The 15,716-nt window shown below is 39.4% G+C and overlaps 2 protein-coding genes across 4 annotated transcripts in view; one reads left to right on the top strand and one right to left on the bottom strand.

Moving 5' to 3' along the window:
• TMEM255A (transmembrane protein 255A) overlaps positions 1–6,771 on the top strand; it is a 30,379-nt gene extending 23,608 nt beyond the window's left edge. For 2 of the 3 annotated variants that reach the window (XM_067548176.1, XM_067548173.1), the window contains exons 7-9: positions 174–336; positions 1,336–1,479; positions 6,188–6,771. In XM_067548176.1, the coding sequence (XP_067404277.1) occupies positions 174–336; positions 1,336–1,479; positions 6,188–6,346 (466 nt within the window). In that variant the 3' untranslated portion in view covers positions 6,347–6,771. The remainder of the gene's footprint in view (positions 1–173; positions 337–1,335; positions 1,480–6,187) is intronic. The other variant, XM_067548174.1, reaches the window with a different exon arrangement.
• A 3,598-nt stretch (positions 6,772–10,369) lies between these two features.
• ZBTB33 (zinc finger and BTB domain containing 33) lies at positions 10,370–15,477 on the bottom strand. Its single transcript, XM_067548172.1, has one exon. It carries the CDS (start codon positions 15,475–15,477, stop codon positions 13,429–13,431), a length of 2,049 nt encoding a protein of 682 aa, XP_067404273.1. The 3' UTR covers positions 10,370–13,428.
• Between the last annotated feature and the right edge of the window lie 239 nt (positions 15,478–15,716).

Raw genomic sequence — 15,716 nt, 5'->3', positions numbered from 1 at the left:
TCAAAATTCAAGTCACAACATGACGGGCCTGTTCCCAGCAGGCTTTCCCTGTGGAAACATCCTACTGATGTTGGGACCCTTGGTCTACTGCAGGAATGCATTCTGTTGTCCACATGGACTTGTTGGATTTTTTTTTTTTTAATATACTGTTGTTTAATTCTTTTCTAATCCAGCAGAGTGGAAATTTCTGGAGGCTACTATGAATATATTGATGTCAGCAGCTGCCAGGATATCATTCACCTTTACCACTTGCTCTGGTCAGCAACAATTTTGAACATAGTTGGATTATTCCTAGGGATCATCACAGCTGCAATCCTTGGAGGCTTTAAAGATATGGTAAGATGATGCAGATTTCTAGAGAAACTATAGAGAACTATAGAGAAACTATTGAAGCTGATTTTTGTGGGGAACCAGATGAGATCATTTGTGCCTTGGAAGAAGATGGAAATACTGTTCTGACAGTGAGAGACTTCAGTAGGCTTGACTAGGGCATGTGCTATGGTGTACACAGGGTCATATAGTCAAAGCTGCTTGGTTACCCTTTGAACAACCACCCCCATTTCTATTAAATAGAGGGAGCGTCGAATATTCACAGAAGCAAAGTCATGTATTCTTGTCTTTTCTGTCCTCTGTGACTCATTTGGAGTAATACCAAGTGAAGGGGATGGAACAAAGAGTTTGCTCCTCCAGACGACCTGTTTCTCTTGCAGAATTAATAACAGGCTCTTTATCAGATGTGCCTGATTTCAGAAGTGTAGATTTATCTACTCTCGCTTCACGATCCATCAAAATCTTTCCAAACAAAAAATGAACAAAATATTGTCAAAATATGAGGGACATGCTCAGTCACTGGTAAAGATTTGCTTCCTGGTGATGCATACCTCCGTATTGTTGTCTCCTAAGCTCAGACCAAACCATACAGACTATAAAGTATGCAAAGAGAGAAGTGCAAAAGGAAGAGTTGTAATGTCTAGTGCATTTTAATGCACTGTTGCAAACAAGATCAGCCTACTAGAATAACCAGTCTGAAAGACAGTTATCTTCTCCCCATTTGTGAAGCCATTCTGAAAACCCACTTCATTTGAGTACAAGTCAGGCTCTGGCCAGTTTGTTCTGGGAATCTTAAAGGAAAAACACAGAGTAGCCAAAGAATGAATTGAATTCAGAACAATCAGACTGAATTACAAGTTGTTAATTCACCAGAATTGGGCTCTGAAATCAGTCACTGCTCCTTTAAATCACTGCTGCAGTCAACGCAGGTGTCCGTTATCTGTGAATGTGAGGCAGGTGCAGGTTAACCTTTGTGAAGGATTGTGTGTGTCTTTGTTTCAACAGACTCCCTCCCTTCCGACACTGAACTGTACAGTTGAAAATGCGCATCCTTCGGTATCCTATTACTCAAGGCCACAGGTGACTTCGTACAACACTTACTACCACAGCACGCCTCATCTGCCACCATACTCAGCGTATGACTTCCAGGTATGGCACAACAGACAGTGGCGTTAAATAGATAAGAATACACCAGCCCGTGGGACCATGAAGGAGGGTGCAATAACTTCCCTAGAAACCTGCCCCTTGCCATTGCACCCTGTCTTTACGTTTCAGGAAGGGTATGTCTTGACTGCAATCACAGGGTGTGACTGCCGCTGAAGTAGGCATTCCCGAGCTAGCTTTCATCGGGCCCCGCAAGTAATTCCCCGGGGTTCCAGGCAGGCTTATTCAGCACATGCTCCAGTTTACACTGCTGCAGCTGCACGTCTCTGGGCCCCGAGTTAGCTAGATTAAAGCTAGTTCCAGTATGTCTGTGTGAACTGCAACCAGACCCAGTAATTTCAGTATAGACGTATCCTCAGACAGTAGAGCTGAGCCTCTGCCTTTAGGGAAATGTAAGAGATTGTGCCTCCTTCAATCCTCCCAGGCCCATAAGACCTCTTGATGCCAACTTGCAGAGGACACAGGAGTACCCAGAGGTACACAGATCCCCTACGTCTGGTACCTATACTTTAGTTGGCCAAAGAATATCATGTAAGGTCTCTAGGGAAAGCCTGTCACACAGGTCAGCATAATCATTGCAAAATGTACCAAAAATGTGTGAAGACTATTGAATATATACTAAAAATTGTGTTCTTTAGGTCTGAGAGTCAAGGCAGGTCACTAAAAGTGGTTCACGTACTCCTGTCAGGCGGGGGGAAGAGACACTTATCTCAATCTGCCTGGTCACATTGAAATTGAGTATTGAATGGTTTGCAGTGGGTGCCCATTTACAGCCTGAGCAACATGCTGATCATTAAATGGTGGGGGCAGATGAACATCTGGGGTGCAAATGAACCTCCCGTGATTCCTTCAGTCTGTGAGGACAAGACACCAGTGTGCTTGACCGTATGAAAAGGGATCTCAGCTAACCTGGTTAAAAACACTGAAAAAAGGACTTAGGCTAGAGCCTAAACTTAACTTACTAGACATTTCCCTAGGAGTTTTTGTGTCCCCCTTCGTTTCTAATATTCTTATTTGCTATCACTTGAATCTCAATTCTTTAGTCTTGTTTTCGCTGTATTATAGCAACGTGCTGTGTGTTCAGAAGTGGTGATCCTGAGTTGACTCTTGCAGGGTGGGGTGTGCTGCTCCTTTGGGAGTAGCGAACCTGAGGGATTGAGAGGTCTGTGAGCAGAGCAGGGATTAAGCACGCCAGAGGGTTCCTCAGAGGATGCGGGGGTTGGGGTGTGCCTATTGCTAACCTCTACAGAGAGAGCGAGGCCTTGGGGGCCTGGAAGGCAGTGCCATTGCTGCCCGAGACGGGTGGTTTCAGGGAGCTGAACCACAGCAGGCAAAGCCCAGACTTCCTCAGTCTAAGGGCAGGTGGTGGTGAGGTGCCTTCCAAAGCTGGGTACCCCTGGGAAGTGTCACACGCGCTACATGCTGTTAAGGGCCAAGCCGCCAAGTCACTCAGAATAGGTCGTATTGATCTTCGTATCCGATACTGCCTCCTCCTTTTTACACATGTTGATGAGAGGAAAATGGTCCTCTACTTCCCTTCCGTAGGGCCGGAGTATCTATCCTCCGGGAGGTTTAATTGCTAACTAGACTGTTTAACAATAGCCCTCCATGTTCTGTAGCTATCAGGTAACAGTGACAGGAAGAATTTAAACCCTTCACTATTCCTAGGCTCAGGATTTTTAGGGCTTGTCATACAGTTTCTCTACATCAGTGCAACTTTCTGGACTGCGGACACAGTTATACCAGTATAAAAGGGCTACCTCAGGAAAGCTTATTCCTATAAATTTACCTGTCTAAGGAGCGATACTGATGAATGTGCTATTCCTAAACTGATACCGTTAAATGGATACAAAACCTGCATGCAGACTAAAGCCAACCTTTTCAAATTCACCTGAGTCCCATTTTCAGAAGTGACGTGGGCACTGAGGCGCCTCGGTCCCATTGTCTTTCAGTGAGACTGGAGCACCTAAGTCACTAAGGGCCTTTGAAAATGCTCCCTCAGATTGTTCAAGGTTATCATCATCTCTTTCTAGGCCCTGCACAACTCTGCCCTGCCCTACGCATCCATCTCTGTCTCTAAGTCATCTTCTCCCCTGGGTGGCAGCCTCTGCATGCCCCATGATAGTGTCTGCACCTTCCACACTTCTTCTGTGTGGAATGCAAGGCCATGCCCCTCTTCTCATTAAATCCCTCCTGAAGGACGGCATGGCGTCCACTACAAGGAGTTAGCCAATAAACTCTTCTGCATAGTCTTTCTGTCCCTTTGTTCCAGAAAACAAAGAAGCCCACTTTTCTAATAGAGCCTGGACTGGAACCCAGGTCTCCTGACTCCATCTCCTTCCCTAAGCATTTGCAAGTACTCTCCAACTTTGTGCACCTGCCGTCAGAGCTCCGCCGTGGCTGAGCTGATTCTTGGTTAGTTTTTAGGCACACAAACCTGTAGGGGTTGGGCTGAGATTGGTTCCTCCCAAGTGTGAGCCTAGACAGGCTTGTTGTGCTTGATGACGTACCAGTCACTTGAAACGAGCCATTTCCAGGGGTAGTGGCAGCAGACGCTGGCCTCTCTTGTCCCACTGTAATATGCCTAGCACGAATGTACGAAGCAGGAATCTGTCAGCCATCTCATGAAAATAGCACCCCTGGCTCTGTTATTCATTCACGTTGTGTGTTGGGAAAGGTGGGGGACAGGAAATGATCAGCTTGGGAAGTCTCATTCTACAGTGTTTTGACTTCTGCAGGTAGCAAGCCAAGTTGGCGCTGAGAAGAAAATGCCAGTGAATCTTTTGATTCATCCCAGCAGGGCCCTGTTCTACCTTTTAGTAAGGGAGGAATCAGAAGTGCAGCCCTTCATAAAGTGGCCCGTCTCATTAATAAAATCAGACTGCTGGCTGGAACCAAAATAAGCCAGGCCTCCTCTACAGCTGCAACAAAGCCGGCTCTCCTCAAAGGGCTCATGGCTGTTGCTAGGCAGCAACCCAAGGGTGCTTTGTGATGTTTAAAACCCAAGTTGTGTTCTCTAGCCCATATCGCAGCAGCACCTGCCGCAGCTAAATCACTCCAGATTTCAAACCTCCAATTTTCAGGGGATTCAGACTGCTGCAACTTGGCTTTGCCTCACCTCCTGATTAGCGCCAAGCCCCTCCCTGCCATTTTGCCATTTAAAAGCATTATCAAAACCAGAAGCCTTTGGGTTCTGAGACTTTTCCGTGGACTCCTACAATCTGCTCCACAGGGATCCAAGCCTGCCTTTAACTCGTGACACAATATTTGCACAATAAGCTGTAACAGATCTGTAGCAGGGAAATAAGACATGCTGTGTGTGTGTATATATATGACCTCCGGAATATCATTCTTTCTAAATTAAAGAAATGTACACACAAACAATCTGCCCAAAAATGGCTAAATCCCAGCTTCGCACCCTGTTGCTGCTTACACCATAGTCCTCCTAAGCTGTAAATGCTCTTCTCTGACAATCAAGACACATGCTCTCATAGAATCTTCCTTTGCAGAACAATGCAAAGGATCACCCTAAGGCATCCTTGGCTCTCAGGCGATTACAAGGTACCAAGTACTCACCATTATTCTAGGTGCTTCTGAGACTGCCCCAAAACATTCACAGTATATAAGACAAAACAAAGAGGCTAGAGGTCCAAGTGGTAATTTGCTATATTTTAGTATGCAATACAATTGTATGATGCTCTGTTTGTTAAATGCTAAAATGTCTAGATTATTTCCAAGCCCTCATTGTCAATCGGCCCTGACCAGTTGCGTACAGGTATCACAGTAGAAGTGGGTGTTTGGGGTGGATTTGACTGCAAAGAAGGTAGCGCCTAGATCAGCTCAGGAAATGGTTGCCATGGATGAAAGCATGGGGATTCTTGTAGGAGGAATGAATGAAGCGTTGAGGCTTGCTTTGTTGTGTCTCCTCACCTCTTCTTTTGGTTGACCTGTTTTTCGACAGATGGCTACATGTTAACAGGTTTCTAACAGGCATTTTAGGGTTGAATGCTTTAAGCACATTTTCTGCTATTTAGATTAAGACAATTTTAGAACTTAATTTTGGCCATATGCCAATTTTGTTTTAGTAAAATGAGAATAAGCCATGCTGCCTTCGTCAATTTAAAGGGACACTATCGAGTAGCCTATGACAAGTACATTCATTTTGTGTGACAGATTTGGTTTTACAAAACTGAAGTGTCCCATTTCTTCCCCTCCTCTCCCCTCCCATCTCCCTTCCTTAATTAATGTAAAAGCCAAACAAATATACAAAAAGATTCTCAGGCAGTGTGTGCAACCTAAACATCACAGCAGTGGGTCTAATGCATGAAAACCACAGAATGAAATTGACTAGTCTGTGTTAATTGTGCAAGCTCAGTGAAATGCAGTAAATAAACAGCAGAAAGTATTAAAGGGAAATCAAATTTAACACTTTTAAGTTTTAACAATCTTAGGCTCAAATGGTTACTTATCTGTTTATCTGACTTCAGTGGGGCTATTAATTTGCATAAAATTAAGCATATGTGTAATAAATATAGGCAAGATCAAGGTGTGAAATATTGTTTGGTTAAAAAAACAAGTTAATTTTTTTAACTGGCCACTGTCCCTTTAAGTGTAGGAAATTAAGAAATGCTATTTACCTTGAATTCTTTTCAAGCTTGATATTGACAAAAGTATCTTTGTCTCTGCTCCACAGCATTCCAGTATGTTTCCAGCCTCCACTCCTTCTGGACTTTCAGATGATCCCCCGTCAATGTCACCATCTCCAAGCTACATGTGGTCCTCCAATGCTCCTCCTCACTATTCCCCACCATATTTTCCTCCTTTTGAAAAGCCACCACCTTATACACCATAAAGAAAAAATATGCTGTTGGAATAATTGCCAACATTTTGTATTTATATTTTATTGGGGTGGGAGGGGGAGAACATTACAGAAGACAATATAAAATATTGGATTGTTCTGTTCATACTTGCAAGACTTATTTTAGAGATTTAACAACTGGGTCTAGAGCAAGGATTATTTCATTGATGCTTACTAATGTCAGTGAATAGCAGGTGACAAATTCAGGCCTCTGTTTTACAACATGATTCACAGTAGTCCATGATTTTTAAAGAGGTGCTACCTGGTCAGATTATTGATCCCAGTCTGCCAATGCTTCATCTTGAGCTGAGCAGTCACCTGGATAAATATGGAGTAGTGTTAGCCAGAACGAATAGTTGCCTCAGCCTACTCTTTTGCTCTTAAAGGTGAGGGTGCTTGCAGATCAGCTCTGATGTTAATTTTGTTTGGCCTTTCACTTCCTACAGTCGGGATATCGCTGGGCTATGGAATGTAGTTCACATCTTTCACTGGTTACAGTCTACATCCTTATCAAAGGAAAATCCAAAGAAGAACATGGGTTTAAATCATAATACCAACTGATGGAAAAATAATTCTATAGGATATGATGCCTGTAGTAGTCCTACAACTGGAATAGTGCTTGCTGAGAGGGAGAACTGTATGAGCCAGGTTGGCTTGTTTCAAGCTGCTTCATAAGGTAGGAGGTGTAATATTGAACAGAATGTTGCTAGCTCTGGTATCTATAAAAATATAAAATTCACACCGTTTGGGTGATTGTGCATCTACACTTCAATTGTTGATACCTCCTACATAGAAAGATACAGTTTTCCCCGTTCTGCTAAGTGAAGGCATCAGGCACTGTCCACAGGTCACTGAAATACACTTCAGAAAAATCATGTATTTTTCCCTTTTTTGGTTGGGAATTTTTTGAGTAGTTTGAACTTTTTAATTGTTTTGAGTCAGCACCCTTAAACAAGAACTTTTTTAGTGGCTGTATTACAGGCTGCATGTAATGACTTTCCACTGTTTGTTCTCAAAGTCTCTCTCGTGGATAAAATTCAATGCCTTGTAAACGATAGCCTCGGATGAAGTTGATAGGAATTTGCTGTTAGTGTTGTGACTTTCTTTTAATCTTCAAATGATAATTGTGCTGATGTAGAGTTCATGCAGATTTTGCATGCATCTTGCATAACAAAAAAGATCAGCCTTATTAAGTGACACAGTGCTCCTTTTAAAGTGTGGTTTTAACCCAAGAAGTGATTTCATTTGGCAACTTCCAGTTCAGAACCACTCACTGAGCATTCCCCATCTCATCTCTATTTACTTTGGGGATAAAAATAAGGTATCTGCTTTTTTACCTGTTATACCTAAAAGGCTGGATTCTATTTCAGTTCCTGCACCTAAAGAAGTGTGAGCTGTAAGATGCACCCATTTACAGCTGTCACCTCCATGCAGACACAATGTAATGGAAAGCAAAATTTGTCTTATAGAGTCTAATGTTGATACGTGAGCCACACCGAATACAGTTGGACTTCAGAGTGCAGTACCTTTCTACTTATAACCTAAGCAAATGTGAGATGGTGTCAGAAAGGAAGATAAATGTGGGACCCATCGTATCACTTTGAGTACAATCACACTTTAAAATGCTGCTTTAATCCTCTACATTTGCAAAGCATTTAGGCAGATTTTTAAACTCATCATTTCCCTGTCAGATACAAGTCCGTCTAATTTCAAACTAAAGAGATTAAATTGTTCATCCAGAAGCAAATGTAGAATTTCTCTCTGACAACAAAACATTTCTTAGAAAATGGTTGGAGGAGAAGAAATACATGCAAGATACTCTCTGGATTTAAAGCAGTAATATATGCAGAACATGTTCCAATAGACTTTCTTCCCCACCCTCCCCCCATTATACAGGGTTTAAAATACAGCTTCCATAAGTTTGGACACCAGAAATAAATTAGCACACTAATACCCCTTCTGTTCTAAATTAACCTCACAGCTGTTCAACTCAGTCACCTCTTAAAAAGAGACTTTGCATGCAATTAAAAAAAAGTGACAGCGCCCTTGGTACAACTCGCTGTGAGAAACATATTGCGTAAATGTTTTTTAAAAAAATAGTATTTTACTGCTAGAGCTTTGAAATAAAATTACAGTCCTTAACCACACCTGGAAAACATATAGAATACCATTTGTGCCTGTCTCTATTACATAGGGCTACAAGGCATAAGGGATATTACAGGTCAGAACTAAGGCACATTGTGCACAATCATGAGGGGAGCAAAATAACGCAGGGGCAGAAAAAGGATCTTTGGGAAGCAAGTATATGTTAGTATTTTTGGCCTGACACAAGCAGAAAACCTAAAACTGCCACAGCTCTTTTTTCCAAACCTTTGAGCTTTAAGTGAATTGTTTTATGCTGGTATATTTGAGCAAAAACTGCATTGCTGTTTAAAGTTAATTATAAAAGGACAACTCACTATTAACATTAAAAGCATCATTGGGATTTTCTGTATAACTCTACCTGTTTTCCTTCTGCTTCAGCAACAGTATAAGCATTGAACATAAATACAATGTTATGCACGGCCTCCATAATTTCTTATGGGAATGTAAAGATTACATGACTCGTATGTACCCTTTTATTACTTCACAAAAGTAAAATAAAACAATTTTTAAAATGTTTAAAATGTAAACTGCAACTTTGTAACAGCTTTGCCCAGTATTAGTTTTGCAAGCATTATACTGAAATTCTTCAGATGTAATTAGGTATAGCAGCACACATAAAAAGCCAAGACAACATTTGCTATTTTAGAGTCCAGAACTGCCAACCTTACTGGGCATGGTACTTACGACCCTGAGGAGTCCCACTGAAGTCACTGAGCCCTTTGTTGAAAGAACAAATGTATATCCTACACATTATAGCTGTCGTAACAGTTCTGCAATCCTCATTCACGATTCCATTGATTTCAGAGGGACTACTCCTATAAGTGCTACCCAGTATGAGCAAGGTCCTGCGTATCCCAGTCACTTGTACTTCAATTCTGCAGCAAGATCTCTGTAGTCTGTGCTACATGCACAGAAATTCTGCTGCAGAACATCAAAATGGAAGGCTTTATTTAATACAGAAGTGAATACAATCAGTACAGTATCCCATTCACTTTTTTATATTAAGTTCATTAATTATGCTGAGCTTGATCCTGCACTCCTGAGATCAGTGGGGGTTTTGCCATTGGCCCCAGCAGGAGCAAATCTATGCACTATGCAAATGAGATGTTTAACTAATGTTCCTGATATTGTCTCCCCAAACTGGGTTTGACAGGTTTCTGATTAGCTATGTTTTTCTTGTCAAATTCTTTCTTCACATCAGTTTTAATATGCTGAGTAGCAGTTACTCATGTACATAGTTCCACTGAGTTTATTGGGTCTATTCCTGTTAAGTACTACTACTTAAGGGTTATAGAATTAGACCCCATTTCAGTAATCATTTGTCAAAGTATCAATTATTTCAACATTATGGTTAAGAACTGCAGATTTAAACATTCCAAGCCATAACCAATTAGAGATTAATTTAATTGTAAATATGAAGTCACTGCACCATGAGTTCACGGAAATACATCAGCTGAATAAGACAGCCATGAGTATGGTTCTAGACCAGTGCCAGCCAGCTAGAAGACAAGTAGAACAAATACCTGCTCAAAAATACTTTGATTGTGCAGTGGTATTCAACACATTTTTACGTTTACACTGTGTACCTTTGTGCAACTAATTCACTTCATTAAAAGAAACCTCCACATTGCATACATTTTTGAAAATTCACTTCTATCTTTAAAAGTCCTACAGAAGACAATTATAAACATTAGCACATCTAAACTGTAGTGTTTCTCAACCTTTTTGATACCAGAAACTGGCTTGCTGCCTTCCTAAACTGTGTCAGGGAGATCTCAGGGACTGGCACCAGACAATGGACTGGTCATTGAGAAACACTTAGTATCCCACAAAAAGTTGATTACCCTTGAAAAGAACCATTCTGCACGTCTCTAGAATTAAAACTTTTTATTTTTGCCATAGAAAGCTCTAAGAACTAATATCAAGTATTGGTTAATGAAAAGTAGAACACAACTTTAAAAACTATGTTAAGGAAAAGACTGTACAAGTATATACATTACAGTATTGGTAAAAATGAACTATGTTTCACACAGAACAGTTGATAGGTAACAGTTGTAGACCCCAATGTTCAATGTATACAGTTGTCAGCTTTTGCATCTTTGTATAAGCTGCATGCCTTAACAGTACAAAATAAATAAGCAACCTGTCAATTTTATCTCCATATTTGTTTTATTAATATATATTGGAATGCTGTGGTATGAATTCCCATAGGAGCCACACAGTGAGGACTCTTAGCCATCATATTTTGTAGCAGATCACAGTTAACTTTTATATTTGTAAATAATTGTTAGGTTCTCTGCAGGAGCTCTGCTGAATGTTGTAATTCTATTTATATAAATGCATTTTCAGATTCAATTGATGTAAATCCAATTTTTTTTTCCAAGAGCCAATTTCTTAATATTTACAAAATGTTTTGGATTAAGTCAAACTGGAAGGTAATGATAAAGATTTAAAAAACAAAAATAAAAGCCACCCTAAGTACAACAGCCAGAAATCTAAATATAAAAACCTATGGCCCCATAAAGAGTTTAAAAAGAAGGGGTCTAACATGTTTCCAATCCAATAAATACTGGAAGTGAAGTTTTAAAAAAGTTTATTTTACATGACCTCTGGACTTTGGAAGCTCACTTCCAAGAAAAACTGAAGACTGAGACACACATGTAAGCATGAGTCTTCTGGCAAAACTATAGTTTTTGAATCATTAATTTTCCAGTTTTTTTCTAAAAAGACATCTTGGTAGGCACAGTTTAATTTAAGATTTAAAACTTATCAGCAGTAAATATTGATAGTCATTATTACTGGATGTATATTTTGCAAGGTAAGATTAATTCCAGATATGTCACAATAGGTTAATTTACAAAATACTCTCATGTTTCTCATGACAAAAGGCCATGAAGTTTTTATCTAGCACATAGCTAGGTAAATCAGTGCAATCTTTACCATTAGAGCCAATCAATATTTATTTCTTTGAAAGGATTGAGTTTAACTGCTGATATGCCATCAATTAAACTCAAACGGTCAACCTATAACATGTCCCTGATGTCCAAAGAGCAATTATTAACATCTATACAAAATTAACCTATTTTGTGATTTTGAGAATGCACATAGTTTTGAGTTAAATCCTAATTCCTAATTTTAAAAGGGTAAATTTACATTATAAAAACATTTATGGATATTGTATGCTTAGCCTAGAAAACAGAAGGGCTGCATACTAAACCTAATAGCTAAACAAATTCTCTTTTCTTCCTCCCATTATTACAAATACTGATTTCTGGTACCCATTAATTATAGCTTTAATTATATTTGAACCATTTACCTTGAAATATAACTTATCTTTCTGTTAGGAATAATGGAGATATGGAAATCTAAGATTGAGGGTCATAAGGTGAAGAAATGTTGGTCTGAACATGAAATAAATGTTTTTCTTAAAACATGAATACGAGAAGAAAAATTCCTAAACTGTGATTTAGACGAGATTTAATGAAAAGGTTACTGATAACTAACACTATGCACAACAATCCTTTTCAGTCATCTATAAACCTGTTTAATTTTCATATTACCATTTACAAAAATTCAACAAGTTACTAAATCATATGCTAGACTGTGACTGTGCTGATAGTTTTACTTTCAGTACTAGCATTTCTTGTTCAAGTTGAACTTTTACGAAACTATTTTCTAAGTGCCTAAATATGTACCAATTGCATGGGAAAGGAGGGACATTATTAAAACTGAAAGTGAATATTGATATGCGTATGCCATGGAACCTATATATACAATTTGAAAAAAAACTGATTGTTGATTTAGTCCCCATGACATCAGCCTTTCCCATTGGAAAAAGTTTTCAGAACTTTATTAAAAATCTAGCTAAACAGGCCTGTGAAATCTGTAGTAGTCTCAGCTACAGAACTGAGGCATCATTTACATTACTTCTCATTTTCAGGAAGCATATTTGCAGTCTTCTGCTAGGAAAATTATTATAAAAATGTTTAAAATGTGTGATCAAAGTCTTTCACCATAATGAACAAGACAGGAGAGCAGCAACACATTCTAAATAATCAGCATATTCTCTAGTAGTAAGGTCTGACATTATTCCTCAGGATTTTAAAAACATGCTGCAAAACTTGATCCTTTTCTTCAATATTATTATTTTTCCCAATATCGTAATTTGATATTTTTCTCCATTCAAAAAAGAATAAAATATAATGGTCCAGCCACTGAATACTCTGCTTACAATATTGCCAAATATAAATAAAGCATGTTCAATTTAGCCCAAACTGAATTTTTCTTATCAGTATGAATATTTTCACAAACATAATTGGTTCATTTCGACCAGAAAAACAAAACTAAGATGCTGGTTCAAAAATACACTGCTCCAAGCTAATGGATCAGTTATTTTGGACCCTTGCAGTAATACACTACTCAGAGTAAATGTATGAGTAGTGGAATTTTTTTTAAATGATGCCGTATCCAAGAGACTGTGCTAAACATCTTATTGTGGTCTTGATGTTAACATCTAAAGAGAATTCAGCATTAAAGTGCGAACATGAAAGAAAAAGTTTACGTAAGAAATGTTTCAAGGTACAGGAAATACCCCAATTATTGTAGAAGAAAAACATTTCAAATTAAGTAAGGAAACTGTATCTTCCCAAGCTGTACATTTCCATTTTTTTAAAATCAAAATCAATGAACTAGAAAAAACACTGACAGCTCCTTGGAAATATCTTATTCTGTATTCAAGTAAACTTTCAGATGAATTGCTACTACAAATGACTTGCAGCTACCAATAATCCATCTAAATGCTACCCTTTGATGACTTGGTAGAACAAGTTAACTTGTTTTCACTTTAACAATTTGTTTTACAATATTTTTAGCAGTTCATTTGAAACAGTCGCACCTTTTCTATACTGAAGTTTTTCAGCACATAAAACATTTCAGTAAGACTCTGGTATTACAAACTCAAATTCAGTACTACCCTCTGCTGGATTTTGTTTAAAAATTGATTCACTTCCCTGCTGAATGAAAATATCATCCCAGGTCATTTGCTTAGTTGGAGGATTAGAAGTAGTTCCTTCAGCACCATCTTTTCCTGCACCAACACGATAAACAATTCCATCCTCATTTATTACAGGTATGCTGCTTGAACGATCAGTAATATATGCATATTGTCTGATCTGTAAAGACCTGCAAGGATGCAAACGATAAAGCTTGGTATCTCCAGAAGGGTCTTGACTATGAACTGATCTTATATGGGAAGCCATAACCTGATAATTGATGAAAGATTTCCCACATGTCAAGCACTGGTACCTTCGCTCACCAGTATGGTGAATTTCATGCTTGGTACGGTATTCTGCAAGAGGGAAAACTTTCTCACAGTATCGACATGGATACTTCTTCTCCCAGGAATGAACGTTGAAGTGTCTCCGCAGACTTGTCAGACATACATAGGATCTCTTGCATACAATACAAATGTAGTACACCCTTCCATCCACTATGAGCTCATAGTGATCATCGTGCTTTAGCTTCATGCGCTTTCTGTTTGCAGGATCATCACCAGATGTTCTAGGCATCTCATCGAGCTTGACTTCTCCTTCATCAGGATCATCTTTTACAGGAATTACTATGTCATATGTATCCTCACCAATATTTGCATAAACCTTGCAACCTGTTGACAAGCCTTCTATTTCAGTAGCTGTATCTAAAGTTATGATCTTCTGACCTTCCATCACATGTTTTGATGGCACACCTGCAGAAGAATCCTTTGTGCTTCCAGTAAGAACATCTGAGATTTTTATTTTAAACTCTCCAGGTTTGGAAGATGGTTCTTGTGCAAAGGTAACAACCTGTTTTTTCTGTACCCCTGATCCTTCAAATGCTGTTACTTTGGGGGTAGAAGACTGCTGAACCAAAGAGCTGCTACTGACTGAACCTGGACTAGATGAGCTAATGATATCATCGTCTTCCACGTCCTCCTCTTCCTCCTCCTCCTCATCAACTGCATTTGTTTCCATTTCAACTAACGAATCATTATTAGATGGCTGTTGGTTCTCCCCAAGCAAATTAACTGTAGGAGACATGTGTTGTTGATGTGAGGAACTGACACTTAGTGATGAATTAAGTTGAGACTGATTTAGCAAAATGATGTTGGGAGTCAAATGCTTTGGCGTTGAGGGGCCAAGTGATTCAGCACTAGTCTGTGTTGGGTTTGGACTTGGTTGGTTGGCAAAGGAAGTGAGGTTTTGAGTTGCTGCAATATTAGTTAGAGGGAGAGATCCACCAGTGCTACAGGACGTTTGGTCAGAAACCCCAGGAGGATTTGGGCAAGGCTGGCTCTGTGCCACTGCATTTGTCTCTAGTGAACGCTCTTTTGCAGGCACAATTTCAGAACAAAAGATGACGTCATCGTCATCATCATCTGAATCACTCACTGTAATTTTTGTAGTTTCATATTCTTCACCATGTAAGGAAAATGATTCTGTTATAACAGGCATCCCACCAATTATATACTGACTCACATGTTTTGTTGGGGACATTTGCGTTTCAAGACTCTCTTGATCTGAGCCAGAAGGTAAAGTTTCTGAAGTACCATCCTGGATGCCACCAGATAGGCTTTTTACTTGTGACAAAGGTACAGCCAGATCGGCTATAAATTTAACTCCCAATAATTGCCCTGATTTAATCAACTCATCAAGTAAGTCTGATCTAACTCGGATTATTTTTGAGCTATAAATATAGTTGAGTATTTCTGCAAAAATTTCTGCTCTTATAAAGCTCAGTTCAACTACTTGCCCAGCAACTGAGAAAAGCTGGTGAAAATACGTGCTAGAAGCAGAAAGAACATTTCTGTGGGCTCGAAATTTCCGGTCCTCCACGATGACAGTAACATCACAAAAAAGTCCATGGCCACGTTGTTCATTCAAAGACTGTAGTAGCATACCAGAGTACTGGGTGTCTGTTGCAGAAATCAGTTTTTTTCCCTCCATTCCTACAGAAAGAAAAGTAAAATGAACCATGTTAGTTTACAGAATTTATAAAGTGTTCAGCTGCAGTACAGAATCCTCACATTCTCAGTTTCAGGGTTTTCTGGGTCCCCCCTCCCCAATCTAAGTCTTATTTTGGAGACCTTGTCTACACTTAACTTGAAAAAACCACACCCCTGACCAACAGAACTATGCTGAAAAAACTCCACTGTAGACACAGCTCATGTCATCTGGTGAGGCAG

The sequence above is a fragment of the Emydura macquarii genome, unplaced genomic scaffold (genome assembly GCF_026122565.2).
Source record: "Emydura macquarii macquarii isolate MOO-44397 ecotype Brisbane River unplaced genomic scaffold, CSIRO-AGI_Emac_v2 contig_1253, whole genome shotgun sequence".
NCBI lineage: Eukaryota > Metazoa > Chordata > Testudines > Chelidae > Emydura > Emydura macquarii.
The sequence above is the reverse complement of the archived record's forward strand: the minus strand, read 5'-3'. Positions and strand labels throughout refer to the sequence as shown.

What these genes read in the sequence shown, in the direction of transcription:
- ZBTB33 (XM_067548172.1), bottom strand. Translation starts at nt 15,477, where the DNA reads ATGGAGGGAAAAAAACTGATTTCTGCAACAGACACCCAGTACTCTGGT.